The 25108-nt window shown below is 45.8% G+C and overlaps 1 protein-coding gene across 3 annotated transcripts in view; it reads left to right on the forward strand.

Moving 5' to 3' along the window:
• The window catches only part of LOC128642628 (protein Niban 2), a 306526-nt gene that overhangs the window by 201717 nt on the left and 79701 nt on the right, over nt 1–25108 (forward strand). For all 3 annotated transcript variants that reach the window (XM_053695409.1, XM_053695410.1, XM_053695411.1), the window contains exons 7-9: nt 16978–17093; nt 17610–17714; nt 17852–18014. In XM_053695409.1, coding sequence (XP_053551384.1) covers nt 16978–17093; nt 17610–17714; nt 17852–18014 — 384 coding nt within the window. The remainder of the gene's footprint in view (nt 1–16977; nt 17094–17609; nt 17715–17851; nt 18015–25108) is intronic.

The following is a 25108-nucleotide window of genomic DNA, read 5'->3' on the forward strand; positions in this document are numbered from 1 at the left end:
ATCAAAGATAATTCGCTGGGCAGAGTCTCACTCTTGCCACCTGTCAGCAATCCACATCCCGGGAGTGGAGAACTGGGAGGCGGATTTCTTGAGTCGCCAGACTTTTCATCCGGGGGAGTGGGAACTTTATCCGGAGGTCTTTGCCCAAATACTTCGAAGTTGGGGCAAACCAGAGATAGATCTCATGGCGTCTCGCCAGAACGCCAAACTTCCTCGCTACGGGTCCAGATCCAGGGATCCGGGAGCGGTTCTGATAGATGCTTTGACAGCACCTTGGAACTTCGGGATGGCTTATGTGTTTCCACCCTTCCCGCTGCTTCCTCGATTGATTGCCAAAATCAAACAGGAGAGAGCATCAGTGATTCTAATAGCGCCTGCATGGCCACGCAGGACTTGGTATGCAGATCTAGTGGACATGTCATCCTGTCCGCCTTGGTCTCTACCTCTAAGACAGGACCTTCTGATACAGGGTCCATTCAAACATCAAAATCTAACTTCTCTGAAGCTGACTGCTTGGAAATTGAACGCTTGATTTTATCAAAACGTGGTTTTTCTGAGTCGGTTATTGATACCCTGATACAGGCTAGGAAGCCTGTTACCAGAAGGATTTACCATAAGATATGGCGTAAATACCTATACTGGTGCGAATCCAAAGGTTACTCCTGGAGTAAGGTTAGGATTCCTAGGATATTGTACTTTCTACAAGAAGGTTTAGAAAAGGGTTTATCGGCTAGTTCATTAAAGGGACAGATCTCAGCTCTGTCCATCTTGTTACACAGGCGTCTGTCAGAAAATCCAGACGTCCAGGCCTTTTGTCAGGCTTTAGCTAGGATCAAGCCTGTGTTTAAAACTGTTGTTCCGCCATGGAGTTTAAACCTTGTTCTTAACGTTCTACAAGGAGTTCCGTTTGAACCCCTTCATTCCATTGATATAAAGTTGTTATCTTGGAAAGTGTTATTTTTAATGGCTATTTCTTCGGCTCGGAGAGTCTCTGAGTTATCAGCTTTACATTGTGATTCTCCTTATTTGATTTTTCATTCAGATAAGGTAGTTCTGCGTACAAAACCTGGGTTCTTACCTAAGGTAGTCACTAACAGGAACATCAATCAAGAGATCGTGGTGCCTTCCCTGTGCCCGAATCCTTCTTCAAAGAAGGAACGTCTTCTACACAATCTGGATGTAGTTCGTGCCCTCAAGTTCTACTTGCAGGCAACTAAGGATTTTCGACAAACGTCTTCCCTGTTTGTCGTGTACTCTGGTCAGAGGAGAGGTCATAAGGCTTCGGCTACCTCTCTCTCCTTCTGGCTTCGTAGCATAATTCGTTTAGCCTATGAGACTGCTGGACAGCAGCCTCCTGAAAGAATTACAGCTCATTCTACTAGAGCTGTGGCTTCCACTTGGGCCTTTAAGAATGAGGCCTCTGTTGATCAGATTTGCAAGGCTGCAACTTGGTCTTCGCTTCATACTTTTTCCAAATTTTACAAATTTGACACTTTTGCTTCTTCGGAGGCTATTTTTGGGAGAAAGGTTCTTCAGGCAGTGGTTCCTTCTGTATAATGAGCCTGCCTATCCCTCCCGTCATCCGTGTACTTTTGCTTTGGTATTGGTATCCCAGAAGTAATGATGACCCGTGGACTGATCACACATAACAGAAGAAAACATAATTTATGCTTACCTGATAAATTTCTTTCTTCTGTTGTGTGATCAGTCCACGGCCCGCCCTGTTTTTTAAGGCAGGTAAATATTTTTTAAATTATACTCCAGTCACCACTTCACCCTTGGTTTCTCCTTTCTCGTTGATTCTTGGTCGAATGACTGGGAGTGACGTAGAGGGGAGGAGCTATATGCAGCTCTGCTGGGTGAATCCTCTTGCATTTCCTGTTGGGGAGGAGTTATATCCCAGAAGTAATGATGACCCGTGGACTGATCACACAACAGAAGAAAGAAATTTATCAGGTAAGCATAAATTATGTTTTCTCTCTGTATCCCCTGTATATATATCTCTCCTTCAGATCCTCACTCTTCAGTCTTCCCCCCCTCCCCATACCAGTACATAGTGTTTATCTGTGTGTATTTCTCTCTGTATCCCCTGTATATATCTCTCCTTCAGATCCTCACTCTTCAGTCTACCCCCCTCCCCATACCAGTACATAGTGTTTATCTGTGTGTATTTCTCTCTGTATCCCCCTGTATATATATCTCTCCTTCAGATCCTCACTCTTCCCCCTCCCCATACCAGTACATAGTGTTTATCTGTGTGTATTTCTCTCTGTATCCCCCTGTATATATATCTCTCCTTCAGATCCTCACTCTTCAGTCTCCCCCCCCTCCCCATACCAGTACATAGTGTTTATCTGTGTGTATTTCTCTCTGTATCCCCCTGTATATATCTCTCTCCTTCAGATCCTCACTCTTCAGTCTACCCCCCTCTCCATACCAGTACATAGTGTTTATCTGTGTGTATTTCTCTCTGTATCCCCTGTATATATATCTCTCCTTCAGATCCTCACTCTTCAGTCTCCCCCCCCTCCCCATACCAGTACATAGTGTTTATCTGTGTGTATTTCTCTCTGTATCCCCTGTATATATCTCTCCTTCAGATCCTCACTCTTCCCCCCCTCCCCATACCAGTACATAGTGTTTATCTGTGTGTATTTCTCTCTGTATCCCCCTGTATATATATCTCTCCTTCAGATCCTCACTCTTCAGTCTACCCCCCTCCCCATACCAGTACATAGTGTTTATCTGTGTGTATTTCTCTCTGTATCCCCTGTATATATATCTCTCCTTCAGATCCTCACTCTTCAGTCTACCCCCCCTCCCCATACCAGTACATAGTGTTTATCTGTGTGTATTTCTCTCTGTATCCCCCTGTATATATATCTCTCCTTCAGATCCTCACTCTTCAGTCTCCCCCCCTCCCCATACCAGTACATAGTGTTTATCTGTGTGTATTTCTCTCTGTATCCCCCTGTATATATATCTCTCCTTCAGATCCTCACTCTTCAGTCTACCCCCCCCTCCCCATACCAGTACATAGTGTTTATCTGTGTGTATTTCTCTCTGTATCCCCCTGTATATATATCTCTCCTTCAGATCCTCACTCTTCAGTCTCCCCCTCCCCATACCAGTACATAGTGTTTATCTGTGTGTATTTCTCTCTGTATCCCCCTGTATATATATCTCTCCTTCAGATCCTCACTCTTCAGTCTAACCCCCCCCCATACCAGTACATAGTGTTTATCTGTGTGTATTTCTCTCTGTATCCCCCTGTATATATCTCTCTCCTTCAGATCCTCACTCTTCAGTCTACCCCCCTCCCCATACCAGTACATAGTGTTTATCTGTGTGTATTTCTCTCTGATCCTCACTCTTCCTACCCCCCTCCCCATACCAGTACATAGTGTTTATCTGTGTGTATTTCTCTCTGTATCCCCCTGTATATATATCTCTCCTTCAGATCCTCACTCTTCAGTCTTCCCCCCCCTCCCCATACCAGTACATAGTGTTTATCTGTGTGTATTTCTCTCTGTATCCCCTGTATATATATCTCTCCTTCAGATCCTCACTCTTCCCCCCTCCCCATACCAGTACATAGTGTTTATCTGTGTGTATTTCTCTCTGTATCCCCCTGTATATATATCTCTCCTTCAGATCCTCACTCTTCAGTCTCCCCCCTCCCCTTACCAGTACATAGTGTTTATCTGTGTGTATTTCTCTCTGTATCCCCCTGTATATATATCTCTCCTTCAGATCCTCACTCTTCCCCCCCTCCCCATACCAGTACATAGTGTTTATCTGTGTGTATTTCTCTCTGTATCCCCCTGTATATATCTCTCCTTCAGATCCTCACTCTACCCCCCCCCCCTCCCCATACCAGTACATAGTGTTTATCTGTGTGTATTTCTCTCTGTATCCCCCTGTATATATCTCTCCTTCAGATCCTCACTCTTCAGTCTTCCCCCCCTCCCCATACCAGTACATAGTGTTTATCTGTGTGTATTTCTCTCTGTATCCCCTGTATATATATCTCTCCTTCAGATCCTCACTCTTCAGTCTTCCCCCCCTCCCCATACCAGTACATAGTGTTTATCTGTGTGTATTTCTCTCTGTATCCCCCTGTATATATATCTCTCCTTCAGATCCTCACTCTTCAGTCTCCCCCCCCCTCCCCATACCAGTACATAGTGTTTATCTGTGTGTATTTCTCTCTGTATCCCCTGTATATATATCTCTCCTTCAGATCCTCACTCTTCAGTCTACCCCCCCCCCTCCCCCATACCAGTACATAGTGTTTATCTGTGTGTATTTCTCTCTGTATCCCCTGTATATATATCTCTCCTTCAGATCCTCACTCTTCAGTCTACCCCCCCTCCCCATACCAGTACATAGTGTTTATCTGTGTGTATTTCTCTCTGTATCCCCTGTATATATATCTCTCCCACTCTTCTCCCCCCCTCCCCATACCAGTACATAGTGTTTATCTGTGTGTATTTCTCTCTGTATCCCCTGTATATATATCTCTCCTTCAGATCCTCACTCTTCAGTCTACCCCCCCCTCCCCATACCAGTACATAGTGTTTATCTGTGTGTATTTCTCTCTGTATCCCCCTGTATATATATCTCTCCTTCAGATCCTCACTCTTCAGTCTCCCCCCCCTCCCCATACCAGTACATAGTGTTTATCTGTGTGTATTTCTCTCTGTATCCCCTGTATATATATCTCTCCTTCAGATCCTCACTCTTCAGTCTCCCCCCCCCTCCCCATACCAGTACATAGTGTTTATCTGTGTGTATTTCTCTCTGTATCCCCCTGTATATATCTCTCTCCTTCAGATCCTCACTCTTCAGACATCCCCCTCCCCATACCAGTACATAGTGTTTATCTGTGTGTATTTCTCTCTGTATCCCCTGTATATATATCTCTCCTTCAGATCCTCACTCTTCAGTCTTCCCCCCCCTCCCCATACCAGTACATAGTGTTCTATCTGTGTGTATTTCTCTCTGTATCCCCTGTATAATATCTCTCCTTCAGATCCTCACTCTTCAGTCTACCCCCCCTCCCCATACCAGTACATAGTGTTTATCTGTGTGTATTTCTCTCTGTATCCCCTGTATATATATCTCTCCTTCAGATCCTCACTCTTCAGTCTCCCCCCCCCCTCCCCATACCAGTACATAGTGTTTATCTGTGTGTATTTCTCTCTGTATCCCCCTGTATATATATCTCTCCTTCAGATCCTCACTCTTCCCCCCCCTCCCCATACCAGTACATAGTGTTTATCTGTGTGTATTTCTCTCTGTATCCCCTGTATATATATCTCTCCTTCAGATCCTCACTCTTCAGTCTACCCCCCCTCCCCATACCAGTACATAGTGTTTATCTGTGTGTATTTCTCTCTGTATCCCCCCTGTATATATATCTCTCCTTCAGATCCTCACTCTTCAGTCTCCCCCCCCTCCCCATACCAGTACATAGTGTTTATCTGTGTGTATTTCTCTCTGTATCCCCCTGTATATATATATCTCTCCTTCAGATCCTCACTCTTCAGTCTCCCCCCTCCCCATACCAGTACATAGTGTTTATCTGTGTGTATTTCTCTCTGTATCCCCCTGTATATATATCTCTCCTTCAGATCCTCACTCTTCAGTCTTCCCCCCCTCCCCATACCAGTACATAGTGTTTATCTGTGTGTATTTCTCTCTGTATCCCCTGTATATATATCTCTCCTTCAGATCCTCACTCTTCAGTCTACCCCCCTCCCCCATACCAGTACATAGTGTTTATCTGTGTGTATTTCTCTCTGTATCCCCCTGTATATATATCTCTCCTTCAGATCCTCACTCTCAGTCTACCCCCCCCTCCCCATACCAGTACATAGTGTTTATCTGTGTGTATTTCTCTCTGTATCCCCTGTATATATATCTCTCCTTCAGATCCTCACTCTTCAGTCTCCCCCCCTCCCCATACCAGTACATAGTGTTTATCTGTGTGTATTTCTCTCTGTATCCCCTGTATATATATCTCTCCTTCAGATCCTCACTCTCAGTCTTCCCCCCTCCCCATACCAGTACATAGTGTTTATCTGTGTGTATTTCTCTCTGTATCCCCTGTATATATATCTCTCCTTCAGATCCTCACTCTTCAGTCTACCCCCCCCTCCCCATACCAGTACATAGTGTTTATCTGTGTGTATTTCTCTCTGTATCCCCTGTATATATATCTCTCGCTCTGATCCTCACTCTTCAGTCTACCCCCCTCCCCATACCAGTACATAGTGTTTATCTGTGTGTATTTCTCTCTGTATCCCCCTGTATATATATCTCTCCTTCGAATCCTCACTCTTCCCCCCCCTCCCCATACCAAGTACATAGTGTTTATCTGTGTGTATTCTCTCTGTATCCCCCCTGTATATATCTCTCTCCTTCAGATCCTCACTCTTCAGTCTTCCCCCCCTCCCCATACCAGTACATAGTGTTTATCTGTGTGTATTTCTCTCTGTATCCCCCTGTATATATATCTCTCCTTCAGATCCTCACTCTTCAGTCTCCCCCCTCCCCATACCAGTACATAGTGTTTATCTGTGTGTATTTCTCTCTGTATCCCCTGTATATATATCTCTCCTTCAGATCCTCACTCTTCCCCCCCCTCCCCATACCAGTACATAGTGTTTATCTGTGTGTATTTCTCTCTGTATCCCCCTGTATATATATCTCTCCTTCAGATCCTCACTCTTCAGTCTACCCCCCCTCCCCATACCAGTACATAGTGTTTATCTGTGTGTATTTCTCTCTGTATCCCCCTGTATATATATCTCTCCTTCAGATCCTCACTCTTCAGTCTCCCCCCCCCTCCCCATACCAGTACATAGTGTTTATCTGTGTGTATTTCTCTCTGTATCCCCTGTATATATATCTCTCCTTCAGATCCTCACTCTTCAGTCTTCCCCCCCCTCCCCATACCAGTACATAGTGTTTATCTGTGTGTATTTCTCTCTGTATCCCCCTGTATATATATCTCTCCTTCAGATCCTCACTCTTCCCCCCCTCCCCATACCAGTACATAGTGTTTATCTGTGTGTATTTCTCTCTGTATCCCCCTGTATATATATCTCTCCTTCAGATCCTCACTCTTCAGTCTTCCCCCCTCCCCATACCAGTACATAGTGTTTATCTGTGTGTATTTCTCTCTGTATCCCCCTGTATATATCTCTCCTTCAGATCCTCACTCTTCAGTCTACCCCCCTCCCCATACCAGTACATAGTGTTTATCTGTGTGTATTTCTCTCTGTATCCCCCTGTATATATATCTCTCCTTCAGATCCTCACTCTTCAGTCTCCCCCCCTCCCCATACCAGTACATAGTGTTTATCTGTGTGTATTTCTCTCTGTATCCCCCTGTATATATATCTCTCCTTCAGATCCTCACTCTTCAGTCTCCCCCCCTCCCCATACCAGTACATAGTGTTTATCTGTGTGTATTTCTCTCTGTATCCCCTGTATATATCTCTCTCCTTCAGATCCTCACTCTTTAGTCTTCCCCCCTCCCCATACCAGTACATAGTGTTTATCTGTGTGTATTTCTCTCTGTATCCCCCTGTATATATCTCTCTCCTTCGAATCCTCACTCTTCCCCCCCCTCCCCATACCAGTACATAGTGTTTATCTGTGTGTATTTCTCTCTGTATCCCCCTGTATATATCTCTCTCCTTCAGATCCTCACTCTTCCCCCCCTCCCCATACCAGTACATAGTGTTTATCTGTGTGTATTTCTCTCTGTATCCCCTGTATATATATCTCTCCTTCAGATCCTCACTCTTTAGTCTTCCCCCCTCCCCATACCAGTACATAGTGTTTATCTGTGTGTATTTCTCTCTGTATCCCCCTGTATATATCTCTCTCCTTCAGATCCTCACTCTCCCCCCCTCCCCAAACCAGTACATAGTGTTTATCTGTGTGTATTTCTCTCTGTATCCCCCTGTATATTATCTCTCTCTTCAGAGTCCTCACTCTACCCCCCCTCCCCATACCAGTACATAGTGTTTATCTGTGTGTATTCTCTCTGTAATCCCCTGTATATATATCTCTCCTTCAGATCCTCACTCTTCAGTCCCTCCCCCCCCCTCCCCATACCAGTACATAGTGTTTATCTGTGTGTATTTCTCTCTGTATCCCCTGTATATATCTCTCTCCTTCAGATCCTCACTCTTCCCCCCCCTCCCCATACCAGTACATAGTGTTTATCTGTGTGTATTTCTCTCTGTATCCCCTGTATATATCTCTCCTTCAGATCCTCACTCTTCCCCCCCTCCCCATACCAGTACATAGTGTTTATCTGTGTGTATTTCTCTCTGTATCCCCCTGTATATATATCTCTCCTTCAGATCCTCACTCTCCCCCCCCTCCCCATACCAGTACATAGTGTTTATCTGTGTGTATTTCTCTCTGTATCCCCCTGTATATATCTCTCTCCTTCAGATCCTCACTCTTCAGTCAACCCCCCCTCCCCATACCAGTACATAGTGTTTATCTGTGTGTATTTCTCTCTGTATCCCCCTGTATATATATCTCTCCTTCGAATCCTCACTCTTCCCCCCCTCCCCATACCAGTACATAGTGTTTATCTGTGTGTATTTCTCTCTGTATCCCCCTGTATATATCTCTCTCCTTCGAATCCTCACTCTTCCCCCCCTCCCCATACCAGTACATAGTGTTTATCTGTGTGTATTTCTCTCTGTATCCCCCTGTATATATCTCTCTCCTTCAGATCCTCACTCTCCCCCCCTCCCCATACCAGTACATAGTGTTTATCTGTGTGTATTTCTCTCTGTATCCCCCTGTATATATCTCTCTCCTTTAGATCCTCACTCTCCCCCCTCCCCATACCAGTACATAGTGTTTATCTGTGTGTATTTCTCTCTGTATCCCCTGTATATATATCTCTCCTTCAGATCCTCACTCTTCAGTCCCCCCCCCCCTCCCCATACCAGTACATAGTGTTTATCTGTGTGTATTTCTCTCTGTATCCCCCTGTATATATATCTCTCCTTCGAATCCTCACTCTTCCCCCCCTCCCCATACCAGTACATAGTGTTTATCTGTGCATTCTGATGCATCCACCTACATCCATGCCTCATCCTACTTCCTACTCTTTTTCTTCTTTGTGTGATTATCTCGTTCCTGCAGCTGTGCCTCAGCCCTGCTGTATTGTCTGCCACACACAATTACACCTGCCCCTCACACCTGCGTTTCCTTTGTCAAAAAATCCCACTGTCTGAAAAGGTTTGGAATGAGTGGGCATTAGCCAGGGCCACACTACTTTTATATTTACAATTGGGCTAAAGATTATCCCTCAAGATAAGATTACAGAATGAGTTACTCACACGATTATATACCTAATGAGAACTGAACTGCCCCGGGGCAGAATCTGTTGGAGGGGGCAGTATAAGAGACCCTGCTGTAGGGGGAGTATTGTGTGAGAGCTGGTTTATATGGAGGAGCAGTGAGAAAGCAGGGTCTTTGGGAGAAGGAGCATTATGAGGGAAGGGTTTGGGGGAGCAGTGTCAGAGAGAGGGGTGTTTGGGGGAGCAGTGTCAGAGAGCTAGGTTTTGGGGGAGCAGTGTAAGAGAGAGGGGTGTTTGGGGGTAGCAGTGTAATAGAGAGGGTGTTTGGGGGGAGCAGTGTAATAGAGAGGGTGTTTGGGGGGAGCAGTGTAAGAGAGAGGGATATTTGGGGGGAGCAGTGTAAGAGAGAGGGGTGTTTGGGTGGAGCAGTGTAAAATAGATGAGTGGGGGGGAGCAGTGTAAGAGAGAGGGATATTTGGGGGGAGCAGTGTAAGAGAGAGGGATATTTGGGGGGAGCAGTGTAAGAGAGATGGGTGTTTGGGGGGAGCAGTGTAAGAGAGAGGGGTGTTTGGGGGGGAGCAGTGTAAGAGAGAGGGGTGTTTGGGGGGAGCAGTGTAATAGAGAGGGTGTTTGGGGGGAGCAGTGTAATAGAGAGGGGTGTTTGGGGGGAGCAGTGTAAGAGAGAGGGATATTTGGGGGGAGCAGTGTAAGAGAGAGGGGTGTTTGGGGGGAGCAGTGTAATAGAGAGGGTGTTTGGGGGGAGCAGTGTAATAGAGAGGGTGTTTGGGGGGAGCAGTGTAATAGAGAGGGGTGTTTGGGGGGAGCAGTGTAAGAGAGAGGGATATTTGGGGGGAGCAGTGTAAGAGAGAGGGGTGTTTGGGGGGAGCAGTGTAAAATAGATGAGTGGGGGGGAGCAGTGTAAGAGAGAGGGATATTTGGGGGGAGCAGTGTAAGAGAGATGGGTGTTTGGGGGGAGCAGTGTAAGAGAGAGGGGTGTTTGGGGGGAGCAGTGTAAGAGAGAGGGGTGTTTGGGGGGAGCAGTGTAAGAGAGAGGGGTGTTTGGGGGGGAGCAGTGTAAGAGAGAGGGTTGTCTGGGGGGAGCAGTGTAAGAGAGAGGGGTATTTGGGGGGAGCAGTGTAAGAGAGATGGGTGTTTGGGGGAGCAGTGTAAGAGAGAGGGGTGTTTGGGGGGAGCAGTGTAAGAGAGAGGGGTATTTGGGGGGAGCAGTGTAAGAGAGAGGGGTATTTGGGGGGAGCAGTGTAAGAGAGAGGGGTATTTGGGGGGAGCAGTGTAAGAGAGAGGGGTATTTGGGGGGAGCAGTGTAATAGAGAGGGGTGTTTGGGGGGAGCAGTGTAAGAGAGAGAGGTATTTGGCGGGAGCAGTGTAAGAGAGATGGGTATTTGGGGGAAGCAATATAAGAGAGATGGGTATTTGGGGGGAGCAGTGTAAGAGAGATGGGTATTTGGGGGGAGCAGTGTAAGAGAGAGGGGTATTTGGGGGAGCAGTGTAAGAGAGAAGGGTATTAGGGGGGAGCAGTGTAAGAGAGATGGGTGTTTGGGGAAAGCAGTGTAAGAGAGAGGGGTATTTGGGGGGTGCAGTATAAAAGAGATGGGTGTCTGGGGGGGAGCAGTGTAAGAGAGAGAGGTGTTTGGGGGGAGCAGTGTAAAAGAGATGGGTGTTTGGGGGGAGCAGTGTAAGAGAGAGGGGTGTTTGGGGGGAGCAGTGTAAGAGAGAGGGTTGTTTGGGGGGAGCAGTGTAAGAGAGAGGGGTGTTTGGGGGAGCAGTGTAAGAGAGAGGGCTGTTTGGGGGGAGCAGTGTAAGAGAGAGGGGTATTTGGGGGAGCAGTGTAAGAGAGAGGGGTATTTGGGGGAGCAGTGTAAGAGAGAGGGGTATTAGGGGGGAGCAGTGTAAGAGAGATGGGTGTTTGGGGGGAGCAGTGTAAGAGAGAGGGCTGTTTGGGGAAAGCAGTGTAAGAGAGAGGGGTATTTGGGGGGTGCAGTATAAAAGAGATGGGTGTCTGGGGGGGAGCAGTGTAAGAGAGAGAGGTGTTTGGGGGGAGCAGTGTAAAAGAGATGGGTGTTTGGGGGGAGCAGTGTAAGAGAGAGGGGTGTTTGGGGGGAGCAGTGTAAGAGAGAGGGGTGTTTGGGGGAGCAGTGTAAGAGAGAGGGGTATTTGGGGGGAGCAGTGTAAGAGAGAGGGCTGTTTGGGGAAAGCAGTGTAAGAGAGAGGGGTATTTGGGGGGTGCAGTATAAAAGAGATGGGTGTCTGGGGGGAGCAGTGTAAGAGAGAGAGGTGTTTGGGGGGAGCAGTGTAAAAGAGATGGGTGTTTGGGGGGAGCAGTGTAAGAGAGAGGGTTGTTTGGGGGGAGCAGTGTAAGAGAGAGGGGTGTTTGGGGGAGCAACGTAAGAGAGAGGGGTGTTTGGGGGGAGCAGTGTAAGAGAGAGGGGTATTTGGGGGGAGCAGTGTAAGAGAGATGGGTGTTTGGGGGGAGCAGTGTAAGAGAGAGGGGTATTTGGGGGGAGCAGTGTAAGATAGAGGGGTGTTTGGGGGGAGCAGTGTAAGAGAGAGGGGTATTTGGGGGGAGCAGTGTAAGAGAGAGGGGTATTTGGGGGGAGCAGTGTAAGATAGAGGGGTATTTGGGGGGAGCAGTGTAAGAGAGATGGGTGTTTGGGGGGAGCAGTGTAAGAGAGATGGGTGTTTGGGGGGAGCAGTATAAAAGAGATGGGTGTCTGGGGGGGAGCAGTGTAAGATAGAGATATATTTGGGGGGAGCAGTGTAAGAGAGATGGGTGTTTGGGGGGAGCAGTGTAATAGAGAGGGGTATTTGGGGGGTGCAGTATAAAAGAGATGGGTCTCTGGGGGGGGAGCAGTGTAAGATAGAGGGATATTTGGGGGGAGCAGTGTAAGAGAGATGGGTGTTTGGGGGGAGCAGTGTAAGAGTGATGGGTGTTTGGGGGGGAGCAGTGTAAGAGAGAGGGGTGTTTGGGGGGAGCAGTGTAAGAGAGAGGGGTGTTTGGGGGGAGCAGTGTAAGAGAGATGGGTATTTGGGGGGAGCAGTATAAAAGAGATGGGTGTCTGGGGGGGAGCAGTGTAAGATAGAGGGGTATTTGGGGGGAGCAGTGTAAGATAGAGGGGTGTTTGGTGGGAGCAGTGTAAGAGAGAGGGTATTTGGGGGGGCAGTGTAAGATAGAGGGGTATTTGGGGGGATCAGTGTAAGATAGAGGGATATTTGGGGGAGCAGTGTAAGAGAGATGGGTGTTTGGGGGGAGCAGTGTAAGAGAGAGGGTATTTGGGGGGCAGTGTAAGAGAGAGGGGTGTTTGGGGGGAGCAGTGTAAGAGAGAGGGGTGTTTGGGGGGAGCAGTGTAAGAGAGATGGGTATTTGGGGGGAGCAGTATAAAAGAGATGGGTGTCTGGGGGGGAGCAGTGTAAGATAGAGGGGTATTTGGGGGGAGCAGTGTAAGATAGAGGGGTGTTTGGTGGGAGCAGTGTAAGAGAGAGGGTATTTGGGGGGGCAGTGTAAGATAGAGGGATATTTGGGGGAGCAGTGTAAGAGAGATGGGTGTTTGGGGGGAGCAGTGTAAGAGAGAGGGTATTTGGGGGGCAGTGTAAGATAGAGGGGTATTTGGGGGGATCAGTGTAAGATAGAGGGATATTTGGGGGGAGCAGTGTAAGAGAGATGGGTGTTTGGGGGGAGCAGTGTAAGATAGAGGGGTGTTTGGGGGGATCAGTGTAAGATAGATGGGTATTTGGGGGGAGTAGTGTAAGATAGAGGGGTGTTTGGGGGGAGCAGTGTAAGAGAGAGGGTATTTGGGGGGCAGTGTAAGATAGAGGGGTATTTGGGGGGATCAGTGTAAGATAGAGGGATATTTGGGGGGAGCAGTGTAAGAGAGATGGGTGTTTGGGGGGAGCAGTGTAAGATAGAGGGGTGTTTGGGGGGAGCAGTGTATGAGAGCTGTGTGTTTGGGGAGCAGTGTATGAGAGCTGAGTGTTGGGGGAGCAGTGTATGAGTGATGGATGTTTGGGGGGAGCAGTGTAAGAGAGATGGGTATTTGGGGGGAGCAGTGTAAGATAGATGGGTATTTGGGGGCAGCAGTGTAAGATAGAGGGGTATTTGGGGGGAGCAGTGTAAGAGAGATGGGGTTGCGTTACGGAAATTTTTCATTCCACGATCGCAGGTGTTATTTTTTTTTTCTAACCCCATGGATGTCTATGGGGGAAAGTGTGCACGAGCACATCAAAGCAGCCCTTGGATTTTGTGCGGTATAGAGCTTAACGTAATCATATCGCACGCACGCACAAGAAGGCTTTTCAGAAACTCGTAATGGCAGGGGAAATGACTCAACTTTTGTTGTTTTGGTTTCGCACCCTGTTTAGCACAAAACTCGTAATCTCTGTGAGTGAGAACTGTAGTGAGAACATGTAGTGAGAACGGTAGTGAGAACATGTAGTGAGAACATGTAGTGAGAACATGTAGTGAGAACATGTAGTGAGAACATGTAGTGAGAACGGTAGTGAGAACGGTAGTAAAAACATGTAGTGAGAACGGTAGTGAGAACCTGTAGTGAGAACCTGTAGTGAGAACCTGTAGTGAGACCTGTAGGGAGAACCTGTAGTGAGACCTGTAGTGAGAACCTGTAGGGAGAACTGTAGGGAGAACCTGTAGTGAGAACCTGTAGTGAGAACCTGTAGTGAGAACCTGTAGTGAGAACATGTAGTGAGAACCTGTAGTGAGACCTGTAGTGAGACCTGTAGGGAGAACTGTAGTGAGAACCTGTAGTGAGGACCTGTAGTGAGACCTATAGGGAGAACCTGTAGGGAGAACCTGTAGGGAGACCTGTAGTGAGAACCTGTAGGGAGAACTGTAGTGAGAACCTGTAGGGAGAACCTGTAGTGAGAACCTGTAGTGAGAACCTGTAGTGAGAACCTGTAGTGAGAACCTGTAGTGAGAACCTGTAGTGAGAACTGTAGTGAGACCTGTAGTGAGAACCTGTAGGGAGAACTGTAGTGAGAACCTGTAGTGAGAACTGTAGTGAGAACCTGTAGTGAGACCTGTAGTGAGACCTGTAGGGAGACCTGTAGTGAGAACATGTAGTGAGACCTGTAGTGAGAACATGTAGTGAGAACATGTAGTGAGAACATGTAGTGAGACCTGTAGTGAGAACATGTAGTGAGAACCTGTAGTGAGACCTGTAGTGAGAACATGTAGTGAGAACATGTAGGGAGAACTGTAGTGAGAACCTGTAGTGAGACCTGTAGTGAGACCTGTAGTGAAAACATGTAGTGAGAACCTGTAGTGAGAACATGTAGTGAGACCTGTAGTGAGAACATGTAGTGAGAACCTGTAGTGAGAACATGTAGTGAGACCTGTAGTGAGAACATGTAGTGAGAACCTGTAGTGAGAACCTGTAGTGAGACCTGTAGGGAGAACATGTAGTGAGAACCTGTAGTGAGACCTGTAGGGAGAACATGTAGTGAGAACCTGTAGTGAGAACCTGTAGTGAGAACATGTAGTGAGAACCTGTAGTGAGAACTGTAGTGAGAACCTGTAGTGAGAACCTGTAGTGAGACCTGTAGTGAGAACCTGTTGTGAGAACCTGTTGTGAGAACCTGTAGTGAGAACCTGTAGGGAGAACCTGTAGTGAGAACCTGTAGTGAGAACCTGTAGTGAGAACCTGTAGTGAGAACTGTAGTGAGACCTGTAGTGAGAACCTGTAGTGAGAACTGTAGTGAGACCTGTAGTGAGAACCTGTAGTGAGAACCTGTAGTGAGAACATGTAGTGAGAACATGTAGTGAGAACCTGTAGTGAGAACATGTAGTGAGAACCTGTAGGGAGACCTGTAGTGAGAACCTGTAGTGAGAACCTGTAGTGAGAACTGTAGTGAGAACCTGTAGTGAGAACTGTAGTGAGAACCTGTAGTGAGAACCTGTAGTGAGAAACTGTAGTGAGAACCTGTAGTGAGACCTGTAGTGAGACCTGTAGTGAGAACATGTAGTGAGAACATGTAGTGAGAACCTGTAGTGAGACCTGTAGTGAGAACATGTAGTGAGAACATGTAGTGAGAACCTGTAGTGAGACCTGTAGTGAGAACCTGTAGTGAGAACATGTAGTGAGAACATGTAGTGAGAACCTGTAGTGAGACCTGTAGTGAGAACATGTAGTGAGAACCTGTAGTGAGAACATGTAGTGAGAACCTGTAGTGAGAACCTGTAGTGAGAACCTGTAGTGAGAACCTGTAGTGAGAACCTGTAGTGAGAACCTGCAGTGAGAACATGTAGTGAGCACCTGTAGTGAGCACCTGTAGTGAGAACCTGTAGTGAGAACCTGTAGTGAGAACATGTAGTGAGAACCTGTAGTGAGAACATGTAGTGAGAACCTGTAGTGAGAACCTGTAGTGAGAACCTGTAGTGAGAACCTGTAGTGAGAACCTGTAGTGAGAACCTGTAGTGAGAACCTGCAGTGAGAACATGTAGTGAGCACCTGTAGTGAGAACCTGTAGTGAGAACCTGTAGTGAGAACCTGTAGTGAGAACCTGTAGTGAGAACATGTAGTGAGCACCTGTAGTGAGCACCTGTAGTGAGAACCTGTAGTGAGAACTGTAGTGAGAACCTGTAGTGAGAACCTGTAGTGAGAACTGTAGTGAGAACCTGTAGTGAGAACATGTAGTGAGAACCTGTAGTGAGAACTGTAGTGAGAACCTGTAGTGAGAACCTGTAGTGAGAACTGTAGTGAGAACCTGTAGTGAGAACCTGTAGTGAGAACCTGTAGTGAGAACCTGTAGTGAGAACTGTAGTGAGAACTGTAGTGAGAACCTGTAGTGAGAACCTGTAGTGAGAACTGTAGTGAGAACCTGTAGTGAGAACCTGTAGTGAGAACCTGTAGTGAGACCTGTAGTGAGCACCTGTAGTGAGAACCTGTAGTGAGAACTGTAGTGAGAACCTGTAGTGAGAACCTGTAGTGAGAACTGTAGTGAGAACCTGTAGTGAGAACCTGTAGTGAGAACCTGTAGTGAGACCTGTAGTGAGAACTCGTAGTGAGAACCTGTAGTGAGAACCTGTAGTGAGAACATTTTTAGAGCATTATTCTGGGATTTGAGAGAAAAACTTATATACGCCACTGTTCAGCCCATTTTATAAAAAAAACAACAATTACGCTTTGTATTTTCACTTATCGGTACAAATTCCTTGCTTGTTTTGCACATCCAGTATACTTATGATTTACGCCGTGCATAGTTATTACCATTTATTCCTGTGTAATTTATCTACAAATGTTTTTTTTTATAAAATATGATTTTTTTGGTGAACAATTATGTTACAATTTTTGATGCACCTTAACAAAACAATTTTTCCTGTGTATTTTTTTGTGAATGATTCAGTTTATTCATTTTGTAAGATTTAAAATTAAGAATTTTATTGCGCACTTTTGTAATGTAGCCCCTTCCCATATTTAAATGCCCCTTAGCGATACCCCCTGTTTTCAGGGTAAAAAGTGGCTTTATATAATTCTACCAGGGAAATAGAAGGGCTGGCAGCATTCTTATAGAATCTCACCAGCCCAGAGACCTGTAGAGAATCGGGCCCTAAGATAGCTACATGCGTAGGGGGAGCACTTGGTGACCATTCTCTCTGTTACAGGTATCCCTGAAGAGTCGCGGGTGGAGTCTGCAGCCTTTACGGATTCTGTGCGTCTCTTCAGACAGGCACGGGAACAGTATGGGACATGGGACATGCTGTGCGGAAACCAAGTGCAGGTGTGTGGTTTATGCCCTCTCCCAGCAGATCAAATCTGGGCCTAGTGTGTCTCACTATTTAACCAGTACCACTATCTCCCATTATCCAAACATCTGGCCTGCTACATGTTTAGTAATATTAATACACTCCTCTTATCCCACTGTCATTATCCTGACCATACCGGTAACAATTTCTTATAGATTTAACCACATTCAAAATGATTTTATTTTTTTTAACTAATGAAATATAAAGTTAATGCTGTTTAAATGCAAAACTGAACCTAACAGCAATATGAGGCGTGTACCTTCCCCTAATTCTCATTGGCTGATTAGGAAAACACAAACGGCTCTATTGGTGCAGTAGATGAACCTTAATAAAATTAAACAAACTGATTCTAATATTGAGCTGAATATATCCTTCTCTTGTAGAGTTTGTGAAATAGAATTTTTTCTACTAGTGAGTAGTCCCCTTTCTTCGTACCATGTCTACCTTGTGCCATACAGTCCTATGCCACTAACCCATTACCTATTTTGTAGGTCCTTAGTAACCTGGTTATGGATGAATTAATTCCTGATCTCCAAAACAGCATCAGCCCAAAACTAAAGGGCAAGCCCCAGGACAGGCAGCGCACATGGTCAATGGTGAGTAGAGTGCCTAGGCAAACTGCCGCACGGGGACAGTAACTAAGTAGACACCATTTACTGTACATTTTTTTTATACTTTCATTTGACTTCTTTGATTTTGCATTAAATGTTTTTTCTTTTCCGCCTCCCTAAAGATTTCTGACACCATTTACCGTATGGTGCATGAGCAGGCGCGGATATTTTATGAAAGGTTGGCGCAGCGCTGCGCAGATAACAGAGCAGAGATGGAAAGTCAGATTCGAACAGATATGGACCAGATTATTTCCTGCAAAGAACATGTATGCAGCAAGATCCGAGGTAGGAGGAGGTGGCCTAAATTTGTTTTATATATGCAGAAGTGTTTATCAACGGACATTACACTTAAAATGTAATCCTGGCCATAAAAATGATGATTATGGTTAGTAATTTGCAGTTAAAAGAAGGGGGGAAAAGAAGGAAAACCATTTGTCATTATATATATATAGGAGAGAGAATGAGAGAGCGATATATTTTGTATTATTATTATTTATCACAGTAATGAATAAAGAGAAAATGCCCGCCTGCAATCACCACTTGTGATGCTGCTTTCTTGTGCAATGCCGCTGTACGTGAGTGTGTGTGTGTTTTTATATATATATATGATCTATATTGTAAGTTCCCACAGGAATAGGGCCCTCAATTCCCCCTGTATTTGTCTGTAAAATTTTGTCTTTTATTGTATTGTTTCTCCAGTGTACTTTTATCTTTGTACCCATGGGCAGCGCTGCGGAATATGTTGGCGCTTTATAAATAAAAAATAAACCGAGCCAACAGGACGCGAAGCGCCCTATTGCCCAAAGGCCGATCCCATACACACGTTCCCATAAGGGAACCCTGACCAACAACTAACCAAAGGAAGAAGCAAGGGAGAGGGAGAACTGAACCAGAACCCTGTTTTCTAAAAGACAAAGTAGACTAACTCGGGAGACTCCAGAAAGCCTCACGAAATGCCAGAAAAAAAGGCATCATCAGTTAAACACGACCCAGTCGGAGACCGAAAGAGAATAAAAAAAGTATCTCAAGAACAGAAAACCGCACAGACGACTAAGTAGCACGCTATAGTGCAGCCACAGATAAAGGGGAAAAAAAACCTTGTCCAGCTCCCCAGCTGTAGAGAACCAAAGAGAAATGGAACCCGCAAAAACCAAGTTTCTAGACAAAAAAAACCTCCATGGAGGGAAAAATCAAAGATCCAAACCCCCCCAAGAGCTCAGAGAGCACCTCAATAGGGACCCACTGTATCCAAAAGAAACAGAGACAGCTTAAAAGTCAAAAGATGACAGCGTAGGATCCTGAGATAAACAGGGATGTCCTCCACAACCGCAGAACCTCCGCAACGAGGACTGCCCACACACAAAAAAAACAATCGCTCAATGACAGTGAAAAGTCCAGGGACAGAGTGTCCCCCCCCCCCTCCTGAGAACGAGAGGGAGGAACACCACCAGCCACCTCGAAAGAGTGTGAACAGAAACACGGGCAGAGTCCCAACCAGAGGAACACTGAACCCTGAAGTCCATTCCCAAGGGCATCTCCATCCATGAACCAGGGACAAAAGGAACACACCCCCAGAGAAAAAAGTCTCCCAAGGGAAGACAGAGGACAAGGGAAACCTTGCCCCCAGGACACGGGAAACCTTGCCCCCCGGACACAAACTCGACACAGGGGTCAAATGTAATCCAAAGTGAGCCAACTCCTAAAGGAGCAGAGACTACCCGAGGTAGCAATCTCATGGCCCCACAGCAGATACCGGTGGGGAAGATCTGAAGACAAAGTTACCCTACCAAGGCACTACACAGGATGCTGATGCAAAGTTAGAGCACCAGTACGGATCCCCAAAGGAAGTCCAGAATACATTGCTGCACAGAAAAACAAAAGCCCAGAGCAGCCATAAGAAAGGGACTATATGGTTGGTTGGGAATATAGCTCACCATTAAAAACGTTATCCCAAAAGGTTTTTTCAAAAAGTCTGCGGTATAAGGTGGCGCAAGTGATATGCTATTCCCACTATTATAATCAATTAATGGTAACTAAATCAGAGGAACAAGTTTAAAGCTCTAAATTTGTCTGGAAAGCCAATAATCTATATACTCCTATTAATAAAAACAAAGGTATTGCTATATATAAAAATATAAGTTTATTAAAGCATCAATAAAAAGTCTTAATAGACAAATGCAAAAACAATCAATATAAATAAAAACTAGACACCGGTGTCGGTTAAATAAACTTCTTTGATTTAAATTAAAGTCTAGATAGATATCATATGGTATCTATAAGTTAAACAATCTATATAAATGATACTAGCATATAATTGACAAGTATTTTGTCTGCGGCAATGGATGACTACATGATAACAATAAAAGTTTGGAGGGGGCTGTTTCTTCACTGGCTAAACGCACAACCATACCAATTGAGGACAGTTGTGCTTTTAAAGACCCTATGGATAAAAAATTAGAGGGTTTACTTAAGAAAATTTTTGTTCAACAAGGTTTTCTTCTCCAACCTATTGCGTGCATTATTCCTGTAACTACTGCAGCTGCTTTCTGGTTCGAGGAGCTGGAAGATGCGCTCCAGACGGAGACCTCATATGAGGACATTATGGACAGAATTAAGGCTCTTAAGCTGGCTAATTCTTTTATCACAGATGCCGCTTTTCAACTAGCTAAGTTAGCTATGGCTAAAGTCCTGGTCGGCCGATGTGTCGTCAAAATCCAAACTACTGAACATCACTTTCAAAGGAAAGACCCTTTTCGGGCCTGAATTGAAAGAGATTATCTCAGAAATCACTGGGAGAAAAGGCCATGCTCTCCCTCAGGACAAGTCTTTTAAGACAAAGAACAAACAAAATAATTTTCGTTCCTTTCGGAATTTCAGGAGCAGTCTCGCTTCATCCTCCCCTGCTGCAAAGCAAGAGGGTAACACTTCACAACCCAGGGCAGCCTGGAAACCTTACCAGGGCTGGAACAAGGGTAAACAGGCCAAGAAGCCTGCAGCTGCTTCCAAGACAGCATGAAGGGGTAGCCCCAGATCCGGGACCGGATCTAGTAGGGGGCAGACTCTCTCTCTTCCCTCAGGCCTGGGCAAGAGACGTACACGATCCTTGGGCCTTAGAGATTGTATCCCAGGGATATCTTCTAGAATTCAAGGACTCTCCTCCAAGGGGACGGTTCCACATTTCTCGTCAGTCTACAGACCAGACAAAGAAAGAGGCGTTCTTACGCTGTGTAGAAGATTTACATACAATGGGAGTGATCCAGCCAGTTCCAATTGTGGAACAAGGGCTGGGTTTTTACTCAAACCTGTTTGTGGTTCCCAAAAAAGAGAGAACTTTCAGACCAATCCTGGATCTCAAAATCCTAAACAAATTCCTCAGAGTCCCATCATTAAAGATGGAGACCATTCGGACAATCTTACCAATGATCCAGGAGGGTCAATATATGACTACCGTGGATCTAAAGGATGCGTATCTGCACATTCCTATCCACAAAGATCATCACCAGTTTCTCAGGTTCGCCTTTCTGGACAAGCATTATCAGTTTGTGGCCCTTCCTTTCGGGTTGGCCACTGCTCCCAGAATTTTCACAAAGGTGCTAGGGTCCCTCCTGGCGGTTCTAAGACCGTGGGGCATAGCGGTGGCGCCTTATCTAGACGACATCTTAATTCAGGCGTCGACTTTCCAAAGAGCCAAGTCTCACACGCAAATTGTATTGGCCTTTCTGAGGTCTCACGGGTGGAAGGTGAACATAAAAAAGAGTTCTCTCTCCCCCCTCACAAGAGTTTCCTTCCTGGGAACTCTATTAGACTCGGTAGAAATGAAAATATTTCTGACGGGGGTCAGAAAGTTAAAACTCTTAACCACTTGCCGAGCTCTTCATTCCATTCCTCTGCCATCTCTGGCTCAGTGCATGGAGACAATCGGACTAATGGTAGCGGCAATGCACATAGTCCCTTTTGCTCGGATTCACCTCAGACCACTGCAACTATGCATGCTCAAACAGTGGAATGGGGATTATGCAGATTTGTCTCCTCAAATACAGTTGGACCAGGGGACCAGAGATTCTCTTCTCTGGTGGTTGTCTCAGGATCACCTGTCTCAGGGAATGTGTTTCCGCAGACCAGAGTGGATCATCGTAACGACCGACGCCAGTCTGTTGGGCTGGGGTGCAGTCTGGGACTCCCTGAAAGCTCAGGGCTTATGGTCTCGGGAAGAAGCTCTTCTCCCGATAAACATTCTGGAACTGAGGGCGATATTCAACGCTCTTCAGGCATGGCCTCAGCTAGCTGCGGCCAAATTCATCAGATTTCAGTCGGACAACATCACGACTGTAGCTTACATCAACCATCAAGGGGGAAAAAGGAGTCCCCTAGCAATGATGGAAGTAACCAAAATAATCAGGTGGGCGGAGGATCACTCTTGCCACCTCTCAGCAATTCACATCCCAGGAGTAGACAACTGGGAGGCGGATTTTCTAAGTCATCAGACTTTTCACCCGGGGGAGTGGGAACTCCACCCGGAGGTATTTGCCCAGCTGACTCAGCTATGGGGCACTCCAGAATTTGATCTGATGGCGTCCCGTCAGAATGCCAAACTTCTTCTTTATGGGTCCAGGTCCCGGGATCCCCAGGCGGTGCTGATAGATGCTCTAGCAGAGCCTTGGTCCTTCAATCTGGCCTATGTGTTTCCACCGTTTCCTCTCCTTCCTCGTCTGGTTGCCAGAATCAAGCAGGAGAGGGCGTCAGTGATTCTAATAGCGCCTGCGTGGCCACGCAGGACCTGGTATGCAGACCTAGTGGGCATGTCATCCGTTCTACCATGGACTCTGCCAATGAGGCAGGACCTTCTACTACAAGGTCCTTTCAAACATCCAAATCTAATTTCTCTGCGTCTGACTGCTTGGAGATTGAACGCCTAATTCTATCAAAGCGTGGTTTCTCTGAGTCGGTTATCGATACCCTGATTCAGGCTAGAAAGCCTGTCACCAGGAAAATCTACCATAAGATTTGGCGAAAATATCTATCTTGGTGCGAATCCAAGGGTTACTCATGGAGTAAGATTAGGATTCCCAGGATATTGTCTTTTCTCCAAGATGGATTGGAGAAAGGATTGTCAGCTAGTTCCTTGAAAGGACAGATATCTGCTTTGTCTATTCTTTTACACAAACGTCTGGCGGAGGTACCAGACGTTCAAGCGTTTACTCAGGCTTTAGTCAGAATCAAGCCTGTTTATAGACCTGTGGCTCCGCCATGGAGTCTGAATTTAGTTCTTTCAGTTCTGCAAGGGGTTTCGTTTGAACCTTTACATTCCATAGATATTAAGCTTTTATCTTGGAAAGTTTTGTTTTTGGTAGCTATCTCTTCTGCTCGAAGAGTTTCAGAGTTATCTGCGCTACAGTGTGATTCACCTTACCTGGTGTTCCATGCAGATAAGGTAGTTTTGCGTACCAAACCCGGTTTTCTTCCTAAGGTTGTGTCTAATAAGAATATTAACCAGGAAATTGCTGTTCCTTCTCTGTGTCCTAATCCTTCTTCGAAGAAGGAACGTCTGTGACACAATCTTGATGTGGTTCGTGCTTTAAAGTTCTATTTACAAGCAACTAAGGATTTCAGACAAACAACTTCATTGTTTGTTATCTTTTCTGGTAAGAGGAGAGGTCAGAAGGCGACTGCTACCTCTCTTTCCTTTTGGCTGAAAAGCATCATCCGTCTGGCCTATGAGACTGCTGGCCAGCTGCCTCCTGAAACAATTACTGCTCATTCTACCAGAGCAGTGGCTTCCACATGGGCTTTTAAAAATGAGGCTTCTGTTGAACAGATTTGTAAGGCAGCGACATGGGGGTCGATCCGATAAAAATCGTCGCCCTCAAAAGCTGGCGACGCCAATATTTGCGCGGGTTTGGTATCCTATATACGGCGTAACCTAGAAGTTACGCGCGTATATTTCTGCCATCGCCCGTAGTTTTTTGGGCCATAGGCAGGTATACCAAACCCGCGCAGTTTGGTATCCAATATACAGCGTAAGGACTTACGTGGCGAAAATGGAGAAATCTTACTCCATTTTCACCTCGCCACAAAAAGCAGCCGTAAGAAGCCTTACGCTGACTATTGGAGCCCCGCAACTCTCTAAACTAGCTGCTAAATAAACCTAACACCTAACGCATGCGCAATGTCTATCTAACTGTCAACCGCGATCTGCTAAATAAAACCTAACACCTAACGCATGCGCAATGTCTATCTACCTGTCAACCGCGATCCCCCGCCGCAATCCCTAATAAAATATTTAACCCCTAAACCGCCGCCATCTACATAAACTAACCCCCTACTGTGAGCCCCTAAAACCGCCGCCATCTACCTTATCTATCCCCTAATCTGACCCCTTACACCGCCGCCACCTATATAAAAATGATTAACCCCTAATCGAATCCCCCTATACCGCCGCCAGCTATATTAATATTATTAACCCCTAATCTAATCCCCCTAAAATAATTATCTCTATTACCAGCCCTTAAAAGGGCCTTTTGCGTGGCATTGAACTTGAATCTGGCATTGAACTTGAATCTGATTGGCTGATTCAATCAGCCAATCAGATTTTTCTACCTTAATTCCGATTGGCTGATAGAATCCTATCAGCCAATCGGAATTCGACGGACGCCATCTTGGATGACGTCATTTAAAGGTACCTCATTCGTCGTTCAGTCGTCGGTCGGGATGGATGCTCCGCGTCGGTGGAGAGAAGATTCAAGATGCCGCTTGAAGGAAGATGCTGGCGGATGGATGAAGACTTTGCTGCCGCTTGGAGAAAAACATCGCCGGGATGAAGATTTCTTCTTTGCCGCTTGGATGGACATCGCCCGGATCGGATGAAGAGTTCTGCCCGGCGGGGTGAATACAAGGTAGGGAGATCTTCAGGGGGGTAGTGTTAGGTTTATTTAAGGGGGGGGTTGGGTTAGATTAGGGGTATGTGGGTGGTGGGTTGTAATGTTGGGGGGGGGTGGTATTGTGTTTTTTTTTTTTCAGGCAAAAGAGCAGTTTTCTTTGGGGCATGCCCCCACAAAAGGCCCTTTTAAGGGCTGGTAAGGTAAAAGAGCTTTGAACTATTTTTAATTTAGAATAGGGTAGGGAATTTTTTTTTATTTGGGGGGTTTATTATTTTATTAGGGGGCTTAGAATAGGTGTAATTAGCTTAAAAATCTTGTAATATTTTTTTTATTTTTTGTAATTTAGTGTTTGTTTGTTTTTTGTAATTTAGTTTAGTTTATTTAATTGTATTTTTAGATAGATATTTGTAGTTTATTTAATTTATTGATAGTGTAGGTGTATTTGTAACTTTGGTTAGGATTTATTTTACAGGTAATTGGGTAATTATTTTAACTAGGTAG

The sequence above is a fragment of the Bombina bombina genome, chromosome 12, assembly GCF_027579735.1.
Source record: "Bombina bombina isolate aBomBom1 chromosome 12, aBomBom1.pri, whole genome shotgun sequence".
Taxonomy (NCBI): Eukaryota; Metazoa; Chordata; class Amphibia; order Anura; family Bombinatoridae; genus Bombina; species Bombina bombina.